Source organism: Ranitomeya imitator, chromosome 8 (assembly GCF_032444005.1).
Source record: "Ranitomeya imitator isolate aRanImi1 chromosome 8, aRanImi1.pri, whole genome shotgun sequence".
NCBI classification, from domain to species: domain Eukaryota; kingdom Metazoa; phylum Chordata; class Amphibia; order Anura; family Dendrobatidae; genus Ranitomeya; species Ranitomeya imitator.
The window spans coordinates 173,854,984-173,878,257 of record NC_091289.1 but is presented as its reverse complement, the minus strand read 5'-3'; the positions used below and the strand labels follow the sequence as shown (position 1 = coordinate 173,878,257).

At 44.8% G+C, this 23,274-nt stretch overlaps 1 protein-coding gene across 1 annotated transcript in view; it reads right to left on the bottom strand.

The window, feature by feature from the left end:
* The window catches only part of FAF1 (Fas associated factor 1), a 210,132-nt gene that overhangs the window by 20,996 nt on the left and 165,862 nt on the right, over positions 1–23,274 (bottom strand). Inside the window, exons 16-17 of the mRNA XM_069737931.1 lie at positions 14,575–14,655; positions 14,409–14,486 (exon numbers count right to left, since the gene is read on the bottom strand). Of these exons, the coding sequence (XP_069594032.1) occupies positions 14,409–14,486; positions 14,575–14,655 (159 nt within the window). The remainder of the gene's footprint in view (positions 1–14,408; positions 14,487–14,574; positions 14,656–23,274) is intronic.

Here is a 23,274-nt window from a genome sequence, read left to right as displayed (position 1 = left end):
AAAGAAATCCTCCTTTTTACAAATCCCAATTAGATCAGATCGCCCTGCCTGAGAGGACACCTGATTCAATTGTCAGGACGTAAAGGTTAACGAGGCTTCAGAGTAGAAGTGTAATTACTTAACAAGCCCGGCTTCACCAGGGTCATTCTCCATTCTTCAGTTTTTTTTGAAGATGAATAGGTGACAAACCAATCATATAAAGAGTTAAATCCGATCCTCCTATAAGTGGTATTACATCTCCTCCATGTAACACCTCTCATGTTTTCCGGGCTCGTTTGTCAACAAAGAAACAAGTGTTGTCTTGTTCCTCAGAAGTTAATTACTTCTATCGCTTCTCTAATGAGAGACCACTGCCCCTTACTTCTATTAGGAGATGGCGGACTTCACCCAGGGCATTGGTTTTCTTACTTCTACACAAGTCTTCTGTTTTCATGTCCCTACAGTCGGTATTGTCCCCTAGAAGATATAGATATGGACCAAAGAATTGGTCCTCCTCCACGTTACACCTCCAGGCCATAGGCATTAATATGGAGTTAGTCCTTCCACAGACAGAACATCTCCCGTTATTCTTAGGAGGATTTCTACAAGATTTTGGAGGCATCTTTGGGAATTTTTGCCCCTTCATCTAGAAGACCATTTGTGAGGTCAGAACCTGATGTTGGTGGAGAGTCCGGGCTCACACTCTAAGTTCTAGCTCAGTGTTCTCCAACTCCATTAATCAAGAGCCACCAACAGGACATGTTTCCAAGATTTCCTTAGTATTTCACAGGTGATGGACATATGTTCTGTGCCGATGCTGCAATTATCACCAGGGCAATACTAATGAAATCCTGAAAGCATGACCTGTTGGTGGCTCTTGAGGACTGGCGTTCGGGAACACCGTTCCATCTCATCCCACTTGTGTGGGATGCGGCTGAGGTCTTGGCTCTTTATGGCCGGTCATGTTCTTCCCACTGAACTCCCCCCAATCATATCTTTATGGACCTTGAGTACTGGGCAAAGTCATGGGGAGCAGAAAAGAGCCTTTCCCAAACTGTTCTCGAGAGATTGGAAGCTACAAAATGACCACAAGGTCGTCTATGCTAAAGGAAAAACATTTCTTTTCACTGCTCCCCACCCTCTTTAAAAGGAATTTGTCACCACGATTTTTCAACCACATCTAAGGGCAGCACGATATAGAAACAGAGACCTGGATTCTAGTGATGTGTCACTTACTTAACTGATTGATGATGAAATTTAGATCAACAGCGGCTTTATTTGCTGCAGATCTACCAATTCTTTTCAGCACTGATTGGTTAATTTTCTGTGTACACTGCGCATAGGCAGAAAGCAGACAATCAGTCGTGAGGGCGTGTTTTGACTCCACAGCAGGCAAGTAGTCCTCTAGTGAAAATTTCCGGATGATATAACAATGATTTTATAAAAACGACACTAAACATCCCGCTGGAATCAAGGTATCTGTCCCTACATCATGCTGCTGTCAGATGGAGTAGCAAAAACCTAATGACCCGGTTAAAAACAAGACCACAGCATTACCCCTCCTCCATCGCTTTGTGGCCGCGTTCCTGCGCTTCCTTCCACTTCTCAATAATATCACTCCTCACATCCTGTCTTTTCCCCCTGACCTACAGAGAAAATAGTCCCTGCTTCCTACACCTACTTCACCTCCAGTAGTATCATCATATAGTATCATATACCGTATTTTTCCGACCATAAGATGCACTTTTTTACCTCCAAATTTGGGAGGAAAGTGTGGGTGCGTCTTATGGTACGGATGTAGCATGTGGGGAGGGGGGGCAGCAGTGAGTGGGATCGCACTGTTATGCCACTTCAGGATGTCCCTGCTGCTCAGAATCACTGCTGGGGAAACCATGTGGTCCCGATGATTAAGTGCAGTGAATATTCATTAGCGGCTCCCCGCCCACCTATCAGCTGAGCGGTGAGCCAGAGCAGCAAATGAATACTGCACTTAAGCAGGGACACCCATGGCTTCTCCAGCGCTGATTCCTGCAGCAGCTGGGGAGGTCTGTGTGTCCGGGGGAGAGGAGGCAGCAGCATTAGGGGCCAGAGGAGATCGCTGCATACCTGCCTGCCATGCCTGGGCTGGATGCCAAGTGCTGTGCACAAACAGGACCTGTTTGAAGTCAGGAGTGGGCGGGCTGGAGCATCACATGGCAGCTCAGAGCCCTCCCTCTTCTTGACATCATCACAGGTCCTTCAGGCTCTTCACTAGAATCTGCAGCTTCCTCATAACCTGTGTTGTGGAAAGGAAACGATGGAAGGCTCTGTGTGCAGTCATGGGATGCTTTTACCTCACCACAGTGTAGCTGGCTGCCACATTTAAGAGGTTAGTCTTTACAAAACACCATAAAGCACTCTGCCACTCCTTTGGTGAACTATAACTCCCAGCATGTCTTAGGATCTGCAGGACATGCTGGGAGTTATAGTTCTCCCATGGGATTTTAAAGCAGCACTCCAGTGTTATTTTGCAGTGCTGGAGTGGTGCTTTCAATATAAGCCCTGTGCCCCCATTCTTATACTCACCCTCCAGCATCTTCATATAGTACTGTACAGACACCACACTGGTCCCGCAGCTTCCAACATAATAACATACTATTATATATAATAACACCACATATAATAGTATGTTATTTATGTTATTAAATATTTTACCACATTTTTTTGCTTCAAATATTTTTTTTCCCTATTTTCCACCTCTAAAACCTGGGTGCGCCTTATAGTCCGGTGCGTCTTATAGTCCGAAAAATACGGTAGATATCTATACAATGTATACACTAATACATACACAGCACACATATCCATATATTTCTATTCCAGACCTCTTCCTTTCACTGTTGTGATCTGCATTTTCAGCCTGTTCACTATAGGACAAGACACGTGGCGTTCAGACTTCGGCGGTCAATGTGTGTTTTAAGATTGTGACCATGGAGTTTTTGCACCGGGACCCTTCAATGTGTCCGTTGGGGGTGGCCAAAAGTCCTGCTGTAAAGTGAAGAGGTGGAGCTGTGGTGTGCGCCAGGGTGGCAAGAGGAGGACCTGATGGTTTATAGTGAGCAACAGAACATCCACAAAGTCGAGCGTTGGGGAGATTATTAGTGTTTTTTTTTTTAATTAACCATTTGCCGGTCTTGTACCAGTTCCAACTTATATACAAACCAAACTACAGAACCGATCTCGCCCATAACCCGAGGACTGCCGGGACAATAAACTTCGCACCTCGCTCTCTGGACTGCCCTATGCTATTTATACGCACTTTAGCTTTTTATTTATATTCATTTTGTTTCTGTCCTGGGTTTTTGAACATGCATGAAAACCAACTTATAATCAGTTTATTTTTCTTTCGGTTAAAATACAATAAAAATATAAAATACATATATTGAAATCTTATTAAACGAGCACGTAACACCGGCTGCAACCTTGAGAGGTGGAGAGAGAATATCAGAACTATGCCACTGAGCGTTCTCCTGATTTTTACATTTCATGTTTAATCTATAATCCGCGCTCCTTTCACTTGCCGCTTCCATTGTTATTAAAGCACCTGTTTCTTTCTGTTGTTTTGACATTTTCCTGCCGGCTGCAATAACAGATGCCATTTTATTTACTGCGCCCGCTCAATTATTTCGCAGAAGGATAAACAGTAGCTCATTAGAGTCCCCTGCCTTTGTGCAAAGAATTCCTATTTCCCCAATGTAACCAGTTCCCCCGATGTCGTCGTCACAGGACGGAGGCTCACAATGACTATACCTAGGCAATGGACCAACTTCGAGGCAAAAAGAAAATAATAAAAATTAAAAAACAATCAGATGATATAACGGCGGCATCTGAACAACCGACTCGGGGGCTCGAAATAAAAGCGAGGAGGCGGCGTCTAGTGAATAGATCAATGGCCACATTACAAATATATGCGCTGAACAAAAACCCCTCTATGTAAGCAAACACGGCCCGACAACAATAGATTATGTGTAATCCCTGAACTTCAACTGCGGCATTCTCTAATAAACAGCATTGTTAAAAAATGGCTTTTGTTTTGCAAAGCAAATATCTATTATTTCCATTGCTGCACACTGTATTAGAAAGAACAGAGCGCTGGCCGCACTCCGAAAAAAGAAAAAGCAACCCAGACCGGGGGCTCATTTTTTTTTTGCAGGAAAATATAGTTTCCAAACAGCCATTGTGCACCGGCTTCGAGAATGAAAGGTAGGGTAACAGAATGAATGGCCGGAGAAAGAATACCTGTTTGTTTTACTAGGAACTATTGCTTTAGATGCACAGAGTCACAAAGGAGGAAAATACATGTATACAATGGGAGAGCGAGCATCCGAGCCGCACCGGGATCCGATCGTGTCTGGCGCTGGAGGTTTTTTTTATTAAAACTCATTTAGGTTTCTAATTGATAAAAAGTTTGAAACACAAATACGGTTTTGTTTGGTTTCTTTGAAAGATGTAGCAGAGCCAAGTTTGATGTAGCAGAAGAGCGTATTTCTCCATGATGAGCCATCAGCAATATTACAGAAAGAAGCCACAAGGATTTATATCCACTACTCTCCATCCACAGGAGGACGAGCCTCATACATGAGCGAGAGGGGCAATACATGGAACCGTGCTACAACCAGTGACTGGCTGCTATAGTCACATGCCAGGTGAGCGAGAGGGGCAATACATGGAACCGTGCTACAACCAGTGACTGGCTGCTATAGTCACATGCCAGGCGAGAGAATGTGGCAATACATGGAACCGTGCTACAACCAGTGATTGGCTGCTATAGTCACATGCCAGGTGAGAGAATGGGGCAATACGTGGAACCGTGCTACAACCAGTGATTGGCTGCTATAGTCACATGCCAGGTGAGAGAATGGGGCAATACATGGAACCGTGCTACAACCAGTGATTGGCTGCTATAGTCACATGCCAGGTGAGAGAATGGGGCAATACGTGGAACCATGCTACAACCAGTGACTGGCTGCTATAGTCACATGCCAGGTGAGAGAATGGGGCAATACATAGAACCGTGCTACAACCAGTGATTGGCTGCTATAGTCACATGCCAGGTGAGAGAATGGGGCAATACATGGAACCGTGCTACAACCAGTGATTGGCTGCTATAGTCACATGCCAGGTGAGAGAATGTGGCAATACGTGGAACCGTGCTACAACCAGTGATTGGCTGCTATAGTCACATGCCAGGTGAGAGAATGGGGCAATACATGGAACCGTGCTACAACCAGTGATTGGCTGCTATAGTCACATGCCAGGTGAGAGAATGGGGCAATACATGGAACCGTGCTACAACCAGTGATTGGCTGCTATAGTCACATGCCAGGTGAGAGAATGTGGCAATACGTGGAACCGTGCTACAACCAGTGACTGGCTGCTATAGTCACATGCCAGGTGAGAGAATGGGGCAATACATAGAACCGTGCTACAACCAGTGATTGGCTGCTATAGTCACATGCCAGGTGAGAGAATGGGGCAATACATGGAACCGTGCTACAACCAGTGATTGGCTGCTATAGTCACATGCCAGGTGAGAGAATGTGGCAATACGTGGAACCGTGCTACAACCAGTGATTGGCTGCTATAGTCACATGCCAGGTGAGAGAATGGGGCAATACGTGGAACCATGCTACAACCAGTGATTGGCTGCTAGAGTCACATGCCAGGTGAGAGAATGGGGCAATACATAGAACCGTGCTACAACCAGTGATTGGCTGCTGTAGTCACATGCCAGGTGAGAGAATGGGGCAATACGTGGAACCGTGCTACAACCAGTGATTGGCTGCTATAGTCACATGCCAGGTGAGAGAATGGGGCAATACGTGGAACCATGCTACAACCAGTGATTGGCTGCTAGAGTCACATGCCAGGTGAGAGAATGGGGCAATACGGGGAACCGTGCTACAACCTGTGATTGGCTGCTATAGTCACATGCCAGGTGAGAGAATGGGGCAATACATGGAACCGTGCTACAACCAGTGATTGGCTGCTATAGTCACATGCCAGGTGAGAGAATGGGGCAATACGTGGAACCGTGCTACAACCAGTGATTGGCTGCTATAGTCACATGCCAGGTGAGAGAATGGGGCAATACGTGGAACCGTGCTACAACCAGTGATTGGCTGCTATAGTCACATGCCAGGTGAGAGAATGGGGCAATACGTGGAACCGTTGCTTCAACCAGTGACTGGCTGCTATAGTCACATGCCAGGTGAGAGAATGTGGCAATACGTGGAACCGTGCTACAACCAGTGATTGGCTGCTATAGTCACATGCCAGGTGAGAGAATGGGGCAATACGTGGAACCGTTGCTTCAACCAGTGACTGGCTGCTATAGTCACATGCCAGGTGAGAGAATGTGGCAATACGTGGAACCGTGCTACAACCAGTGATTGGCTAATATAGTCACATGCCAGGTGAGAGAATGGGGCAGTACATGGAACCGTACTACAACCAGTGATTGGCTGCTATAGTCACATGCCAGGTGAGAGAATGTGGCAATACGTGGAACCATGCTACAACCAGTGACTGGCTGCTATAGTCACATGCCAGGTGAGAGAATGGGGCAATACATGGAACCGCTCTACAACCAGTGATTGGCTGCTATAGTCACATGCCAGGTGAGAGAATGTGGCAATACGTGGAACCGTGCTACAACCAGTGATTGGCTGCTATAGTCACATGCCAGGTGAGAGAATGGGGCAATACGTGGAACCATGCTACAACCAGTGATTGGCTGCTATAGTCACATGCCAGGTGAGAGAATGGGGCAATACGTGGAACCGTGCTACAACCAGTGATTGGCTGCTAGAGTCACATGCCAGGTGAGAGAATGGGGCAATACGTGGAACCGTGCTACAACCAGTGATTGGCTGCTAGAGTCACATGCCAGGTGAGAGAATGGGGCAATACATGGAACCGTGCTACAACCAGTGATTGGCTGCTATAGTCACATGCCAGGTGAGAGAATGGGGCAATACGTGGAACCGTGCTACAACCAGTGATTGGCTGCTATAGTCACATGCCAGGTGAGAGAATGGGGCAATACATGGAACCGTGCTACAACCAGTGATTGGCTGCTATAGTCACATGCCAGGTGAGAGAATGTGGCAATACATGGAACCGTGCTACAACCAGTGACTGGCTGCTATAGTCACATGCCAGGTGAGAGAATGGGGCAATACATGGAACCGTGCTACAACCAGTGATTGGCTGCTATAGTCATATGCCAGGTGAGAGAATGGGGCAATACATGGAACCGTGCTACAACCAGTGATTGGCTGCTATAGTCACATGCCAGGTGAGAGAATGGGGCAATACGTGGAACCGTGCTACAACCAGTGATTGGCTGCTATAGTCACATGCCAGGTGAGAGAATGGGGCAATACGTGGAACCATGCTACAACCAGTGATTGGCTGCTAGAGTCACATGCCAGGTGAGAGAATGGGGCAATACATAGAACCGTGCTACAACCAGTGATTGGCTGCTGTAGTCACATGCCAGGTGAGAGAATGGGGCAATACGTGGAACCATGCTACAACCAGTGATTGGCTGCTATAGTCACATGCCAGGTGAGAGAATGGGGCAATACGTGGAACCGCTCTACAACCAGTGATTGGCTGCTATAGTCACATGCCAGGTGAGAGAATGTGGCAATACGTGGAACCATGCTACAACCAGTGATTGGCTGCTAGAGTCACATGCCAGGTGAGAGAATGGGGCAATACGTGGAACCGTGCTACAACCTGTGATTGGCTGCTATAGTCACATGCCAGGTGAGAGAATGGGGCAATACATGGAACCGTGCTACAACCAGTGATTGGCTGCTATAGTCACATGCCAGGTGAGAGAATGGGGCAATACATGGAACCGTGCTACAACCAGTGATTGGCTGCTATAGTCACATGCCAGGTGAGAGAATGGGGCAATACATGGAACCGTGCTACAACCAGTGACTGGCTGCTATAGTCACATGCCAGGTGAGAGAATGGGGCAATACGTGGAACCGTGCTACAACCAGTGATTGGCTGCTATAGTCACATGCCAGGTGAGAGAATGGGGCAATACGTGGAACCATGCTACAACCAGTGATTGGCTGCTAGAGTCACATGCCAGGTGAGAGAATGGGGCAATACATGGAACCGCTCTACAACCAGTGATTGGCTGCTATAGTCACATGCCAGGTGAGAGAATGTGGCAATACGTGGAACCGTGCTACAACCAGTGATTGGCTGCTATAGTCACATGCCAGGTGAGAGAATGGGGCAATACGTGGAACCATGCTACAACCAGTGATTGGCTGCTATAGTCACATGCCAGGTGAGAGAATGGGGCAATACGTGGAACCGTGCTACAACCAGTGATTGGCTGCTAGAGTCACATGCCAGGTGAGAGAATGGGGCAATACGTGGAACCGTGCTACAACCAGTGATTGGCTGCTAGAGTCACATGCCAGGTGAGAGAATGGGGCAATACATGGAACCGTGCTACAACCAGTGATTGGCTGCTATAGTCACATGCCAGGTGAGAGAATGGGGCAATACGTGGAACCGTGCTACAACCAGTGATTGGCTGCTATAGTCACATGCCAGGTGAGAGAATGGGGCAATACATGGAACCGTGCTACAACCAGTGATTGGCTGCTATAGTCACATGCCAGGTGAGAGAATGTGGCAATACATGGAACCGTGCTACAACCAGTGACTGGCTGCTATAGTCACATGCCAGGTGAGAGAATGGGGCAATACGTGGAACCGCTCTACAACCAGTGATTGGCTGCTATAGTCACATGCCAGGTGAGAGAATGGGGCAATACGTGGAACCGTGCTACAACCAGTGATTGGCTGCTATAGTCACATGCCAGGTGAGAGAATGGGGCAATACATGGAACCGTGCTACAACCAGTGATTGGCTGCTATAGTCACATGCCAGGTGAGAGAATGTGGCAATACATGGAACCGTGCTACAACCAGTGACTGGCTGCTATAGTCACATGCCAGGTGAGAGAATGGGGCAATACGTGGAACCGCTCTACAACCAGTGATTGGCTGCTATAGTCACATGCCAGGTGAGAGAATGTGGCAATACATGGAACCGTGCTACAACCAGTGACTGGCTGCTATAGTCACATGCCAGGTGAGAGAATGGGGCAATACGTGGAACCGTGCTACAACCAGTGACTGGCTGCTATAGTCACATGCCAGGTGAGAGAATGGGGCAATACATGGAACCGTGCTACAACCAGTGATTGGCTGCTATAGTCACATGCCAGGTGAGAGAATGGGGCAATACATGGAACCGTGCTACAACCAGTGATTGGCTGCTATAGTCATATGCCAGGTGAGAGAATGGGGCAATACATGGAACCGTGCTACAACCAGTGATTGGCTGCTATAGTCACATGCCAGGTGAGAGAATGGGGCAATACGTGGAACCATGCTACAACCAGTGATTGGCTGCTAGAGTCACATGCCAGGTGAGAGAATGGGGCAATACGGGGAACCGTGCTACAACCTGTGATTGGCTGCTATAGTCACATGCCAGGTGAGAGAATGGGGCAATACATGGAACCGTGCTACAACCAGTGATTGGCTGCTATAGTCACATGCCAGGTGAGAGAATGGGGCAATACGTGGAACCGCTCTACAACCAGTGATTGGCTGCTATAGTCACATGCCAGGTGAGAGAATGTGGCAATACGTGGAACCATGCTACAACCAGTGATTGGCTGCTAGAGTCACATGCCAGGTGAGAGAATGGGGCAATACGTGGAACCATGCTACAACCAGTGATTGGCTGCTATAGTCACATGCCAGGTGAGAGAATGGGGCAATACATGGAACCGTGCTACAACCAGTGATTGGCTGCTATAGTCACATGCCAGGTGAGAGAATGGGGCAATACATGGAACCGTGCTACAACCAGTGATTGGCTGCTATAGTCACATGCCAGGTGAGAGAATGGGGCAATACATGGAACCGTGCTACAACCAGTGACTGGCTGCTATAGTCACATGCCAGGTGAGAGAATGGGGCAATACGTGGAACCGTGCTACAACCAGTGATTGGCTGCTATAGTCACATGCCAGGTGAGAGAATGGGGCAATACGTGGAACCATGCTACAACCAGTGATTGGCTGCTAGAGTCACATGCCAGGTGAGAGAATGGGGCAATACGGGGAACCGTGCTACAACCTGTGATTGGCTGCTATAGTCACATGCCAGGTGAGAGAATGGGGCAATACATGGAACCGTGCTACAACCAGTGATTGGCTGCTATAGTCACATGCCAGGTGAGAGAATGGGGCAATACGTGGAACCGCTCTACAACCAGTGATTGGCTGCTATAGTCACATGCCAGGTGAGAGAATGTGGCAATACGTGGAACCATGCTACAACCAGTGATTGGCTGCTAGAGTCACATGCCAGGTGAGAGAATGGGGCAATACGTGGAACCGTGCTACAACCAGTGATTGGCTGCTGTAGTCACATGCCAGGTGAGAGAATGGGGCAATACGTGGAACCATGCTACAACCAGTGATTGGCTGCTAGAGTCACATGCCAGGTGAGAGAATGGGGCAATACGTGGAACCGTGCTACAACCTGTGATTGGCTGCTAGAGTCACATGCCAGGTGAGAGAATGGGGCAATACGTGGAACCGTGCTACAACCTGTGATTGGCTGCTATAGTCACATGCCAGGTGAGAGAATGGGGCAATACGTGGAACCGCTCTACAACCAGTGATTGGCTGCTATAGTCACATGCCAGGTGAGAGAATGGGGCAATACATGGAACCGTGCTACAACCAGTGATTGGCTGCTATAGTCACATGCCAGGTGAGAGAATGTGACAATACGTGGAACCATGCTACAACCAGTGACTGGCTGCTATAGTCACATGCCAGGTGAGAGAATGGGGCAATACGTGGAACCGCTCTACAACCAGTGATTGGCTGCTATAGTCACATGCCAGGTGAGAGAATGGGGCAATACGTGGAACCGCTCTACAACCAGTGATTGGCTGCTATAGTCACATGCCAGGTGAGAGAATGTGACAATACGTGGAACCGTGCTACAACCAGTGATTGGCTGCTATAGTCACATGCCAGGTGAGAGAATGGGGCAATACATGGAACCGTGCTACAACCAGTGATTGGCTGCTATAGTCACATGCCAGGTGAGAGAATGGGGCAATACATGGAACCGTGCTACAACCAGTGATTGGCTGCTATAGTCACATGCCAGGTGAGAGAATGGGGCAATACGTGGAACCGTGCTACAACCAGTGATTGGCTGCTATAGTCACATGCCAGGTGAGAGAATGGGGCAATACGTGGAACCGTGCTACAACCTGTGATTGGCTGCTATAGTCACATGCCAGGTGAGAGAATGGGGCAATACGTGGAACCATGCTACAACCAGTGATTGGCTGCTATAGTCACATGCCAGGTGAGAGAATGGGGCAATACGTGGAACCGCTCTACAACCAGTGATTGGCTGCTATAGTCACATGCCAGGTGAGAGAATGGGGCAATACGTGGAACCGCTCTACAACCAGTGATTGGCTGCTATAGTCACATGCCAGGTGAGAGAATGTGACAATACGTGGAACCGTGCTACAACCAGTGATTGGCTGCTATAGTCACATGCCAGGTGAGAGAATGGGGCAATACATGGAACCGTGCTACAACCAGTGATTGGCTGCTATAGTCACATGCCAGGTGAGAGAATGGGGCAATACGTGGAACCGTGCTACAACCAGTGATTGGCTGCTATAGTCACATGCCAGGTGAGAGAATGGGGCAATACGTGGAACCGTGCTACAACCTGTGATTGGCTGCTATAGTCACATGCCAGGTGAGAGAATGGGGCAATACGTGGAACCATGCTACAACCAGTGATTGGCTGCTAGAGTCACATGCCAGGTGAGAAAATGGGGCAATACATGGAACCATGCTACAACCAGTGATTGGCTGCTATAGTCACATGCCAGGTGAGAGAATGGGGCAATACATGGAACCGTGCTACAACCAGTGATTGGCTGCTATAGTCACATGCCAGGTGAGAGAATGGGGCAATACATGGAACCGTGCTACAACCAGTGATTGGCTGCTATAGTCACATGCCAAGTGAGAGAATGGGGCAATACGTGGAACCGTGCTACAACCAGTGATCGGCTGCAGTCACATGCCAGGTGAGAGAATGTGGCAATACGTGGTACTCTCTGCCTCTGCCCACTTGAGCACCAAGGAGAGAGTCGCTATGTTGGGCTGATCAGCCCTTAAAGGACAGTTCACAAGTGCAAAATGAATGATACCATGAGCGGTAATGTAAAAGGTGCCGACGGTGCTACGATCAGTGATCAGCTGCAGTCACATGCCAGGCGAGCGAGTGGAGCAACGCGTGGTACTCTCTGCCTGTATCCACTCAAGCACAAAGGAGAGTCGCTGTGTAGGGCTGATCAACCCCTTAAAGGAAAGTTCACAAGTGCAAAATGAATGATACCATGAGCGGTAATGTAAAAGGTGCCGACAGTGCTACGATCAGTGATCGGCTGCAGTCACCTGCCAGGTGAGAGAATGGGGCAATACGTGGAACTCTCAGCCTGTATCCACTCAAGCACCAAGGAGCGAGTCGCTATGTCAGGCTTATCACCACCTTAAAGGAAGGTTCAGAAGTGCAAAATGAATAATACCATCAGTGGTAATGTAAAAGGTGCCGACCGTGCTACGATCAGTGATTAGCTGCTGTAGTCACATGCCAGGTGAGTCTTTGTCATTTAGCCATTTTATGTAATTTTGTGTTTTGCATCATTTTTTTTTTAATTAATTCCTGTTCAACCCAGGGGGGGAGGGGCAGGGGGGAGGGGTGTTTGACAAATTACTACATACAATACTCCAGAATGAGGCTACTATGCTGGCAACTTAGGGCCTAAAAGTCCCCCAGGGTTTTCCAGTATAGCCGGCTAGGTTAACACATGCTTGTATGTTTTAAAGATGTTTCACTAAGTGTCCAGTTTTTGTGCTCTTCTTACTTCCGCTGCTCCCTTAAATATTCAGTTTTTTTTGTCTTTAAATCCACCATACAGTTTCAGAGATATTGTCCTTAATACATGGTACTAAATTTTATGGTCGGTCCCCAGAGGCGTGGCTCACAGAATAATTATTCAAAGCAGGCTAAAGACATGCCCCCGAGGATCCTGAAACCTATGCCACCTTGTAAAGACCATAAAAATGAGCATATTAGGCACACAAAATTAAAACGCTCATAACTCTGGATTAAAAAAAAAAAAAAGAAGAAATGATCCACTTGAGAACTAAACTAAACCCGAATCTGCAATGTTTTCATTTCATTTCTATATACCAAAAGTATTGCACAACATAGTGTAAATCATGGGTATATTATAAAGCCTAGCCTGTCGCTGGGCTTCACAGTAGTACCAAGATGGCAGCCGTGGGGGCCTCCAACAGACCCTGGGACTGCCATGGTAATACACAGGTACCCCACAATTTCAGAGATTGATATCGACATCTAAATAGTTAAAAACTCGGAAACATATTAAGCTCCTCTCTCAGCTGTTCGAGACACATTCTGGCTGTATAACATATATCTGCTGTGTGCTCAGCTATGTCCTCTGCACACTTACTACAATAAACGGTTAAAGGGCTTGTCCAGGCTTGGGATTCAAGTCTGCAGTCTTGGCAATCCTCACAGCGCACAGTGTGCGCGCTGTCAAGATTCTCCGGTGTCAGAGCCGGAGTCATGTGACCACAAGTATGTAATTCCCATACATGCGGACACATGCCTACTAGACATGCAAGGCCTCACTCAATACAAGTGAATTGAGTGAGGCTGGGTACGTCTAGTCAGAATGTGGCCGGAAGTATGGAAATTGCCTACTTAAGGTCACATCACTGCCTGCTTCTGGCGCCAGAGAATCCTGACAGTATGCCCACTGCGCGCTGTGAGGATCTACACGTCTCCAGTCACTGAGCAACTGCAGATTTGAACCCCAAGTCTAGACAATCCCTTTAATGAACTGTATCTGGTATTGCTGCTCATCAACATAATAGCGCAAAGCTGTAATACCAGACATGGCTTAAGGACAAAGGTAGTGCTGTCGCAGGCACAGAAAGTAAACCCATTGTGTCAACTGCTTAGAGCCATCTTATTACATTCATGTTGAAGAATTTATTGGCAAGTTTCAGTGCTTGCCCAGAAAAAAATATAAAAATTGTTGCCTCCTTTCTAAAACAGCGCCACATCTATCCATAGGTGGCATGTGGTATTGCATCTCAGCATATTTCATTAGCGCACAGCTCCAATACCGGACGCACACCATGACCAGGCGTGGCGCACTTTTTCAGTAACTTCCTTGAAGAGCAGCAGGTTACCTCTCTTTCCTGCTCCTGTTCTTTCTTTATCTGTTCCAGCCGGGACTGTTCAGCCATTTCTCTCTCCTGGGCTTCCCTCTGTGACAGGAAGAGGAAATATCCGTTTATTCTAAACATCTATGATGCCAATGTGAACACTGCCCATACGTGGATGTGGGGCACTCACCTTGGCTCGGTCTGCTTCTAGAGACAGACGATACGCTTCATCTTGCTCCCGTTTTACATTTTCTCTAGCTTCTCGCTCATCCTGGGAGGAAAAAACAATATAAAGTGAAGACGACAACCTGCAGACGTCAACATCCGGCTATACAACCGACGGGATATAAGGCAGTCTATGAAAAGGAAATAAGGCGCAGTTCTGGAGACAGGTGTGAACTGCATCTATTGGATGAGAACATCCCTTTAAAGCAAAAATATGCAACACCGCTTTCCTTCAAAACAGTGCTTGATGTCACCTGAGTTTTTGGACCTTAAACAGCTGACATCAACCCCAAGCACCATTACCCCGATTGCCAACGCACCAGGACATTGGGAAGAGCCAAGGCGAAGCGCCAGAATTTTAGTATCCAATGTGATCTGCGACTTCTGGGGAGGCTGCAGGCTTGTATTTTTAGGCTGGGAAGGGCCCAACAACCAGAGACCTTCCCAGCCTGATAATATCAGCTCTCAGCTGTCTGCTTTACCCTTGATGGTTACAAAAATGGGAGGGGAAACGCTACATCGATTTTTCATTTTTCATTTCACTTATAAAGAGGTGTCCAAGAAGTTTCACAGGGTGCAAATTCCTAATATGTTGGGGGGGTTGTTGAATTATAGGTCTGACTATATGTCGGTCAATATATGTCTGTCTACTTATATCTATTACACATCCATATAGCATTCATTGCTGTCCAAAAACAGATGCAAAAACGCGTTGAAAACGTGGCAAAAACGTGCGTTTTTGCAGCGGTGTTTTTTTCTGCCAAGAGATGCCAAAATGGTGCAGAAATTTCTGCATCCAAAAATTTAACGTGTGCACATATCCTACCAGAAACTGTAAGCCGCAGTGGAGTCTCCACACTGGACCCAGGGTTGGTGAGTAAAGCTATTTTTTTTTTTTTTTTTTAATTTTAGACAAACCAGTCGAGATCAGTATTTTATAGCCAAAGGTTTGCCATTTTCCTTGTTTTATTAAGCCATTTTCATTTGCACTCAATGCTTACTTGTGAGCTACCAATTGAGAAAATGATGACGCATGTCCGATTATTGTTCTGCCCAATGAAACCAACTTCCATGGTTCAGTGCTTATTTTCAATGCACAATATGTGTAAACAAAAACAAAAACCTCCCCCTTTATGCAGAATAAATTTAATGTTATTTTTATATATTTATTTTACATACTTAATTTCTGCTTTATTTTCTTTAAACAAAGGTAAAGGTAAGTTGTCACCGCCAGCCCCAGATTACTCCTTGCTGGGAGTTGACAGTAACAAAGGTCCTGTGGTTTTCTTCCATTTAATTAAACGTGGAATCTGTGGCTTTCCCCGCACGGCAGCGGAACTGCTACATGACTCTCGCTGCGGGGCGCGGCTCCGAACCCTCGGAATTAATCTGGGAAGGGGGGAGTGCGTAATGACTAAAACAGAGTGAGAGATGTATACACTGTATACTTCTCCGATGGGTTTCACAAACGTTCAACAGTCCGAGACCAGGTTTAATGAGATCATGTGAATATATTGTGAATGCGACCTACAGAGATGGCTGCTGTTAGGTAAAAATAGGGGAACGACATGTAGAGACTGAGAAAAAAAAAAGCTGGAAAATAATGAGCAATAGCTGCATTTTTAGATAAAAGTAATTTCGCACCTCACACATTGCACATGTAACAATTCAGCGTCAGAGCCGATTAAAAATTATATTCAATATATATATTAAAATAAAGTAAAAAAAAAAGTTTTCACATCATAGCTGCACGAACACCTGAGTTATTTTATTTAGTACATTTATAAATACGGTAATTGGTTTGAGTTTCTTTCTAATATCAATAAATATATAATTTTTTATTATATATATATATATATATATATATATATATATATATATATATATATATATATATATATATATACACACACATACATACACACTTTTGTTTTACTTTAAATCTTTCAACTATTTCATTTTTTTTTTTAAAACAATATACAATCAAATAGGAAAGTAAAAATTAGGATATAGTTTTTTTTTTATATTTCCTTATGATCAACTAAATAAATGGCAGGAATATTTGCATTGCTTAAATTTTAGCTGATAATTTGTTTAGTACTTGCCACAAATTACCTAACAAAAGTTGACTGGCCATGAACTGATTAAAGGGAACCTGTCCGCTCCTAAATGACCAAAACCAAGCACAGGCGCTTTTTTGTGCACCCTTTGGCATGGCTGAGCAGTTCAGTACACTCATCAACCTGCAAAGGTGATTGAAATTTTAAGAGCCTTTCAGAACTTTCTATGTTTCTGCAAAAATTCCACCCACAAGTAGATAAAGTTTATAAAAAAAAAAAAAAGACTTTTTTGTTTTTGTTTTTTTTTATAAAGGAGAGAACTAAAAATGAAAAAGTAAAAATCAAAAATCACCCGGAAAAGAATAAGATAAGGCTGGCAATGGAACGGTCTTTGGGAAGAGGCCATGAATATACAGTAAAGCCATTTGCCACCATAGATTTGTACTAATCAGGAGAAACCCTGTTCCTGTCCATTGTTTCTAGGTGTCTTCTAAATGCCACAATTGTTTATGACTCCAGGCCAAGAATCAGGATTATTCAATGCATTAATAGCCGATCACGTCCTCAACATTCGCTTTAATACACTCTGTGATTATCGCCGACGACTTGAGAATTCGTTGGATGATCAGTGCTGCTCACTTTCATCACACCTTGATATCAACAGTATAAATTGTCAAAATGCAGATTTCTATTACATTTTTTTTTTCCGCAGCAAGTGAATGAGATTTCATGAAATCCCCTTTACAAATCTGCGTCTTTAATACACAGAGGATTTTCTGCAAGCAAATCAGCAGCTGAAAAACTGCCCTGTACCCTGTACATGCCCTGGGAGACCTTGTCCTAATCTATGGTCACCTTAGCAAGTCGATATGAATCTTTACAAATATGTCAAAGACTACAATTTAAAGCAGGTCAAAAGCAGAAAGATTTTACTCGTAATTTATTCCCGCTGCTCCCCTGAGTATTTTTTTAAATCCGCCATACGGTTCCAGAGGTATGGACCTTTACCATTAGTGCAAATTTTTACGGTCTTTATCAAAAGAGCATGGCTCAAATATTCCTCTGGGGCGTGACTTTAGGCTATTACTCTGTGAGCCACTCCCCTTTGGTAAAAGCTCATAAAACTAGCCCTAAATAAAAAAGGTCCATATCTCAGAAATCATATTAAAAATTTAAAAAAATAAAACACTCAGTGGAGCAGTGGGATTAAAATAAGAGCAAAAACTGCCCACTTTGGATTTGGTGACAGGTGTTTACTTTATACGTATTTATATCTGTATTAATAATCCAAAACAGACAGCATTCCAGGGTGTAAAATGAAAAACAAAGTGGTTTTTCTTCTTCCATATGTAACTCTATATTTCAATCTAAGCTTAAGGGACCGTCCAAAATTCATGACCATTTCCTTCTAAGATATATTCTAAAAGGACGCGCTCTGGAATATTGTAAAAGGACGCGCTCTGGAATATTGTAAAAGGACGCGCTCTGGAATATTGTAAAAGGACGCGCTCTGGAATATTGTAAAAGGACGCGCTCTGGAATATTGTAAAAGGACGCGCTCTGGAATATTGTAAAAGGACGCGCTCTGGAATATTGTAAAAGGACGCGCTCTGGAATATTGTAAAAGGACGCGCTCTGGAATATTGTAAAAGGACGCGCTCTGGAATATTGTAAAAGGACGCGCTCTGGAATATTGTAAAAGGACGCGCTCTGGAATATTGTAAAAGGACGCGCTCTGGAATATTGTAAAAGGACGCGCTCTGGAATATTGTAAAAGGACGCGCTCTGGAATATTCTAAAAAGGACGCGCTCTGGAATATTCTAAAAAGGACGCGCTCTGGAATATTCTAAAAAGGACGCGCTCTGGAATATTCTAAAAAGGACGCGCTCTGGAATATTCTAAAAAGGACGCGCTCTGGAATATTCTAAAAAGGACGCGCTCTGGAATATTCTAAAAGGACGCGCTTCCAACTTACCCAGTTTGACTTAATTTTTTCATTCTGACTATAAGGATATTCTATTCTATACAGTGGTGCCTTCATTTTATATCAATTTGTAGGCTTAATATCCCTAGGGATGGTTAATTGGGCAACATATGAGAAGCCTACAAAAACTGAACAAATGTTTATTTCCACGATGCAGGAAAGCCAGGTGATGAGCACTACGGGAGCTGTTTAAGAAGGGACAAACTAACTTGAATTCTATACAACATCTAGGCATATACCATGCCTACATTGGATGATATTTTTTTTTTCAATTGCACTTTGTACCCTTATTACAGCATTTTGTTCTACAAAGCAAACAATATGTGCAGAAATTCTGACAAACTGATGCAGCATTTTATAGCTATTTTATTTGGGAATACGACTCTTAACTCTTAAGTCTCCATTATTTTTGCACTGCAATATGCAATAAAGAAGCTGTGCACGTGTAAAGAAGAATATTATGTGCATACAAGTAATAAGTCTTCCCTCGGCGCCGCTGACCGGAGCTGATCCCCATCATTCAGTGCTCGGCGCAATACAATTTATTTCTTACAAATGGCACAGTTAGCAGAATACTAGTAATAAAAGTAATATCTTCCCTCATCCGCCTCCTCTTATCCGCAGATCACGGAGCGCTTTACACAGTAATGAATACATCTTCTCAGTTATTACGGCTCCACATTCTGTTTACCTCTGCTGGATGAAAGGCTTTGCAGGTTCCCTGGGATTTGATTCGGTGACCTTCTGGCTGTTAAGATGTTATGGGAACCTCACCCACCTGTCTGGCATTTAGTGTAAAATGCAATAACTACTTTCTGCTTACAGTAAAGGAAAGACGAGGGGAGTAATCGATGTACTGTCAGTGCGCTGGGCCACGGCATTTATTGTGAGCAGTTAACGGTTTAACAGCAAGTGCTGGGAAACCTTCGATATTGGTAACTCCGCTACCCCATGTGCGCTCTGTTTGTTACCCCTTACAGGCATTTCTAGTTCTGCTATCTTCTTGCACTTAATTGGAAGCAGCTTGTGTGTGCACGACGCTCTACAAGTTCTGCTAAAAATCATTTATGGTCTGTAAAATATAAGAAAGCAGAACTATGATGCAGCGTTTGGCACTGCTGCTTCCTTCCTAGGATAGGAATGTGGAGGCCCAAATCTTCATGCCAATCGGCTGAATGTGTTCTGCCGAGAGCTACATTTACCTTCACTGTGCACCAGGAGCACGCCATACATTTCAGGGTGGTATTGCCTTTAATTCAGCATGGTCCCTATCATCTAAACAGAACAGATCCGCAGTACCAGAGGAAGCTACTGCGAAACATAAGGAACCAAGTCTGAAAAGCAAAAAAGCAACACTTGATAGAGTCCTGTGATCAGGCACTTTATTTTATTTAGAAAATTGCATCAAAAAGCCTCCGAAAATCTCCTTACACTTTTAAAGGACCCCAGAATTATTATTTTTTCCTTTCCCTTGTTCCAAGATCCATAACTTTAGGAGGTCTTATGTATTGTGGGACGAGACGTAGTTTTGATTGACACTATTTTGCCATATAATGTACCCAAAAACAAGAAGAAGAAAAAACTTCCAAAAAAGGGACAATGGTGAAAAAACGCAATTACACTTACCGGTAATTATTTTGGGCTTTGTTTTTATGGTGATCATTCAGCGGTAAAAATCACTCGGGAATACAGTTTTCCGGGTCAGTACACTTACCACAATACCAAAATTATATGCTTTTTAAATATTTATATTTTAGTGGTTAAAAAAAATAAATTTCCGAACTGTGTCTCCATATGTCTCAGTCTCATTTGTCCACAAGACGCTTTTACAGAAGGATTTTGTCAAACTCCATTCTAGCTTTTTTTGTCTGTGTCAGCAGTGGGGTCCTCCGGGGTCTCCCGCCATAGCGTTTCACCTCATCCAAATGTCGATGGATAGATTGCGCTGACACTGATGCACCTTGAGCCTGCAGGACAGCTTAAATTTCTTTTTAACTTGATTGGGGCTTATCCACCATCTGGACAATCCTGCGTTGCAACCTTTCATCAGTTTTTCTCTGCCATCCACGTCCAAGGAGATTAGCTACAGTGCTATAGGTTGTAAACTTCTTGATTATGTTGTACACCCGTAGACAAATGAACATCAAGATCCCTGGAGGTGGAATATAGCCTTGAGATTGCTGATATTTTTCAGCAATTTTGGTTCTCAAGTCCTCAGACAGTTCTCTTCCCCTCTTTCTGTTCTCCATGCTTAGTGTGGCACACACAGACACACAATGCAAAGATTGAGTCAACTTCTCCCCTTTTAATTTGATTTCAGGTGTGCTTTTCATATAGTCCACACCTGTTACTTGCCAAAGGTGAGCTTTTACGAGCATCCCATGCTTCAACAAAGTTGTTTAGCCACAAATTTTTGGAAAGGTGATAATTTTGTCGAGCCCATTTTGAGGGCTGTGTGTGAAATTATATCCAATTTGTCTTTTTTTCAGTTTGTGTTGCTTCGATACATACAAGGGAAACAAACATGTATAACAAATAATTTTCTGGGAGAAAAGTTTCATTTTCTGTAACAATTTCAAGACTGCCAAAACTTTTGGCCATAACTGTATATTTCCTTTAAAAGGATTATGCCCCATCCCCCTCCACCCAAAAAATGATTCCCTATCCGTAGGATAAAGGTTAACTTGCAAAAAAAGTTGCAAAAAAGTTATTAGTAATCTGAATTTATCCCATTATGTTGGAGCACTTTTACAATCAATTGTGTCACGAGTCCTCACTACTCTTCGTAGATAAATATATTGATATAAAGATATATATTTATCTATTCTATTCTTTGTTTCCATCTGTCATAAAACAAAAAAAAACAAACTGTAACCTTTCAATCTATCCCTTGGCAAGTGCGTTCTCAAAAACAGCGAGCGCGCAGATGCTGCCGTATTACGGGAGAGGTTACAGAGATGGAGAGAAGCAGATACAAATGTCAGCCGGCAAATCACATTCTCTCCTAAGCTTCTACCTAATGCCATCAATCTGCAGAAGCGGCTGGGTCTTCTTCAGGGTTTACCCGTCTTAGGCTCACCGTTTATCAAGAGGAATATTAACCAGGAGGAGGATATTCTCCCATTTTCTCATCTGCCCGGTTCTCCGGTTTCATTCCGATCCCTTTTTATTTCCTCACCTTGTACAGCTGTGATAGAAATTAGACAGATCTGCTCTCTGGCACCGAATGTTGTTTGGCATGGGATAAACAAAAAAGGCCACCTATTACTTTAACACAACAAAGATGAACTTTCCGGCTAATGAATTTTTAATGTGCTGTTAGTTATCTACATAAGTCCTGAAATAGAGAAGACACCGACGAAATCTGGCGAGAAAATGGAGTAGAATCTCAGGAAATTAAACTAAGGAAGCAAAAGGCTTGATAGTTAAATAGTCTCGTGCGACGACAGATTAAAGCGTTTGGGTTTCTATAGAATTTTTATCACAACTATTCTCATGTGATAGAAAGATTATAAAAAAAGCAAAAAAATGTGAAGAGGCCAAATTTGGGCTATAAAATAAATTACCAATTTGGCCAGGGGCTTTACTGGCAGTCTGACTGCTGGGCCAGGACTTTGCGAACCTGTCGGTATCCTGAGCACTTCTTATTAGTACGTCCAGCGCAAAGTACGCCCAGTCGAGGCGCCAGTGATTCCAGCAGGTAAGAGGAGGTCTTCATTGGCGGCAATGGAATTAAGACAGTCATAAAATTGACTTAATATTAGAATTTAGCAAAAAGATTTGCAGGACACTGATCAAGAGGGGCGACGCAATAATCAGTGACCGTAAATCAGCAGCTCTACAAACCTAGTACATGTCGGCATCCATGGTGTGATGTCAGGCTTGGAACCGCCAATGTCGGCATGTAGGACGAGGTTCACAGGTTTTGGTCATAGACTACCAACATGGCCGTTGGACCAGCAAATCTTTTAGCTCAACTCTACCTTAAGGTACCGTCACACTAGACGATATCACTAGCGATCCGTGACGTTGCAGCGTCCTCGCTAGCGATATCGTCCAGTGTGACAGGCAGCAGCGATCAGGCCCCTGCTGTGCTGTCGCTGGTCGGGGAAGAAAGTCCAGAACTTTATTTCGTCGCTGGACTCCCCGCAGACATCGCTGAATCGGCGTGTGTGACACCGATTCAGCGATGTCTTCACTGGTAACCAGGGTAAACATCGGGTAACTAAGCGCAGGGCCGCGCTTAGTAACCCGATGTTTACCCTGGTTACCATCCTAAAAGTAAAAAAAACAAACACTACATACTTACCTACAGCCGTCTGTCCTCCAGCGCTGTGCTCTGCACTCCTCCTGTACTGGCTGTGAGCGTCGGTCAGCCGGAAAGCAGAGCGGTGACGTCACCGCTCTGCTTTCCGGCCGCTGTGCTCACACAGACAGTACAGGAGGAGTGCAGAGCACAGCGCTGGAGGACAGACGGCTGTAGGTAACATAGTAACATCGTTAGTAAGGCCGAAAAAAGACATTTGTCCATCCAGTTCAGCCTATATTCCATCATAATAAATCCCCAGATCTACGTCCTTCTACAGAACCTAATTGTATGATACAATATTGTTCTGCTCC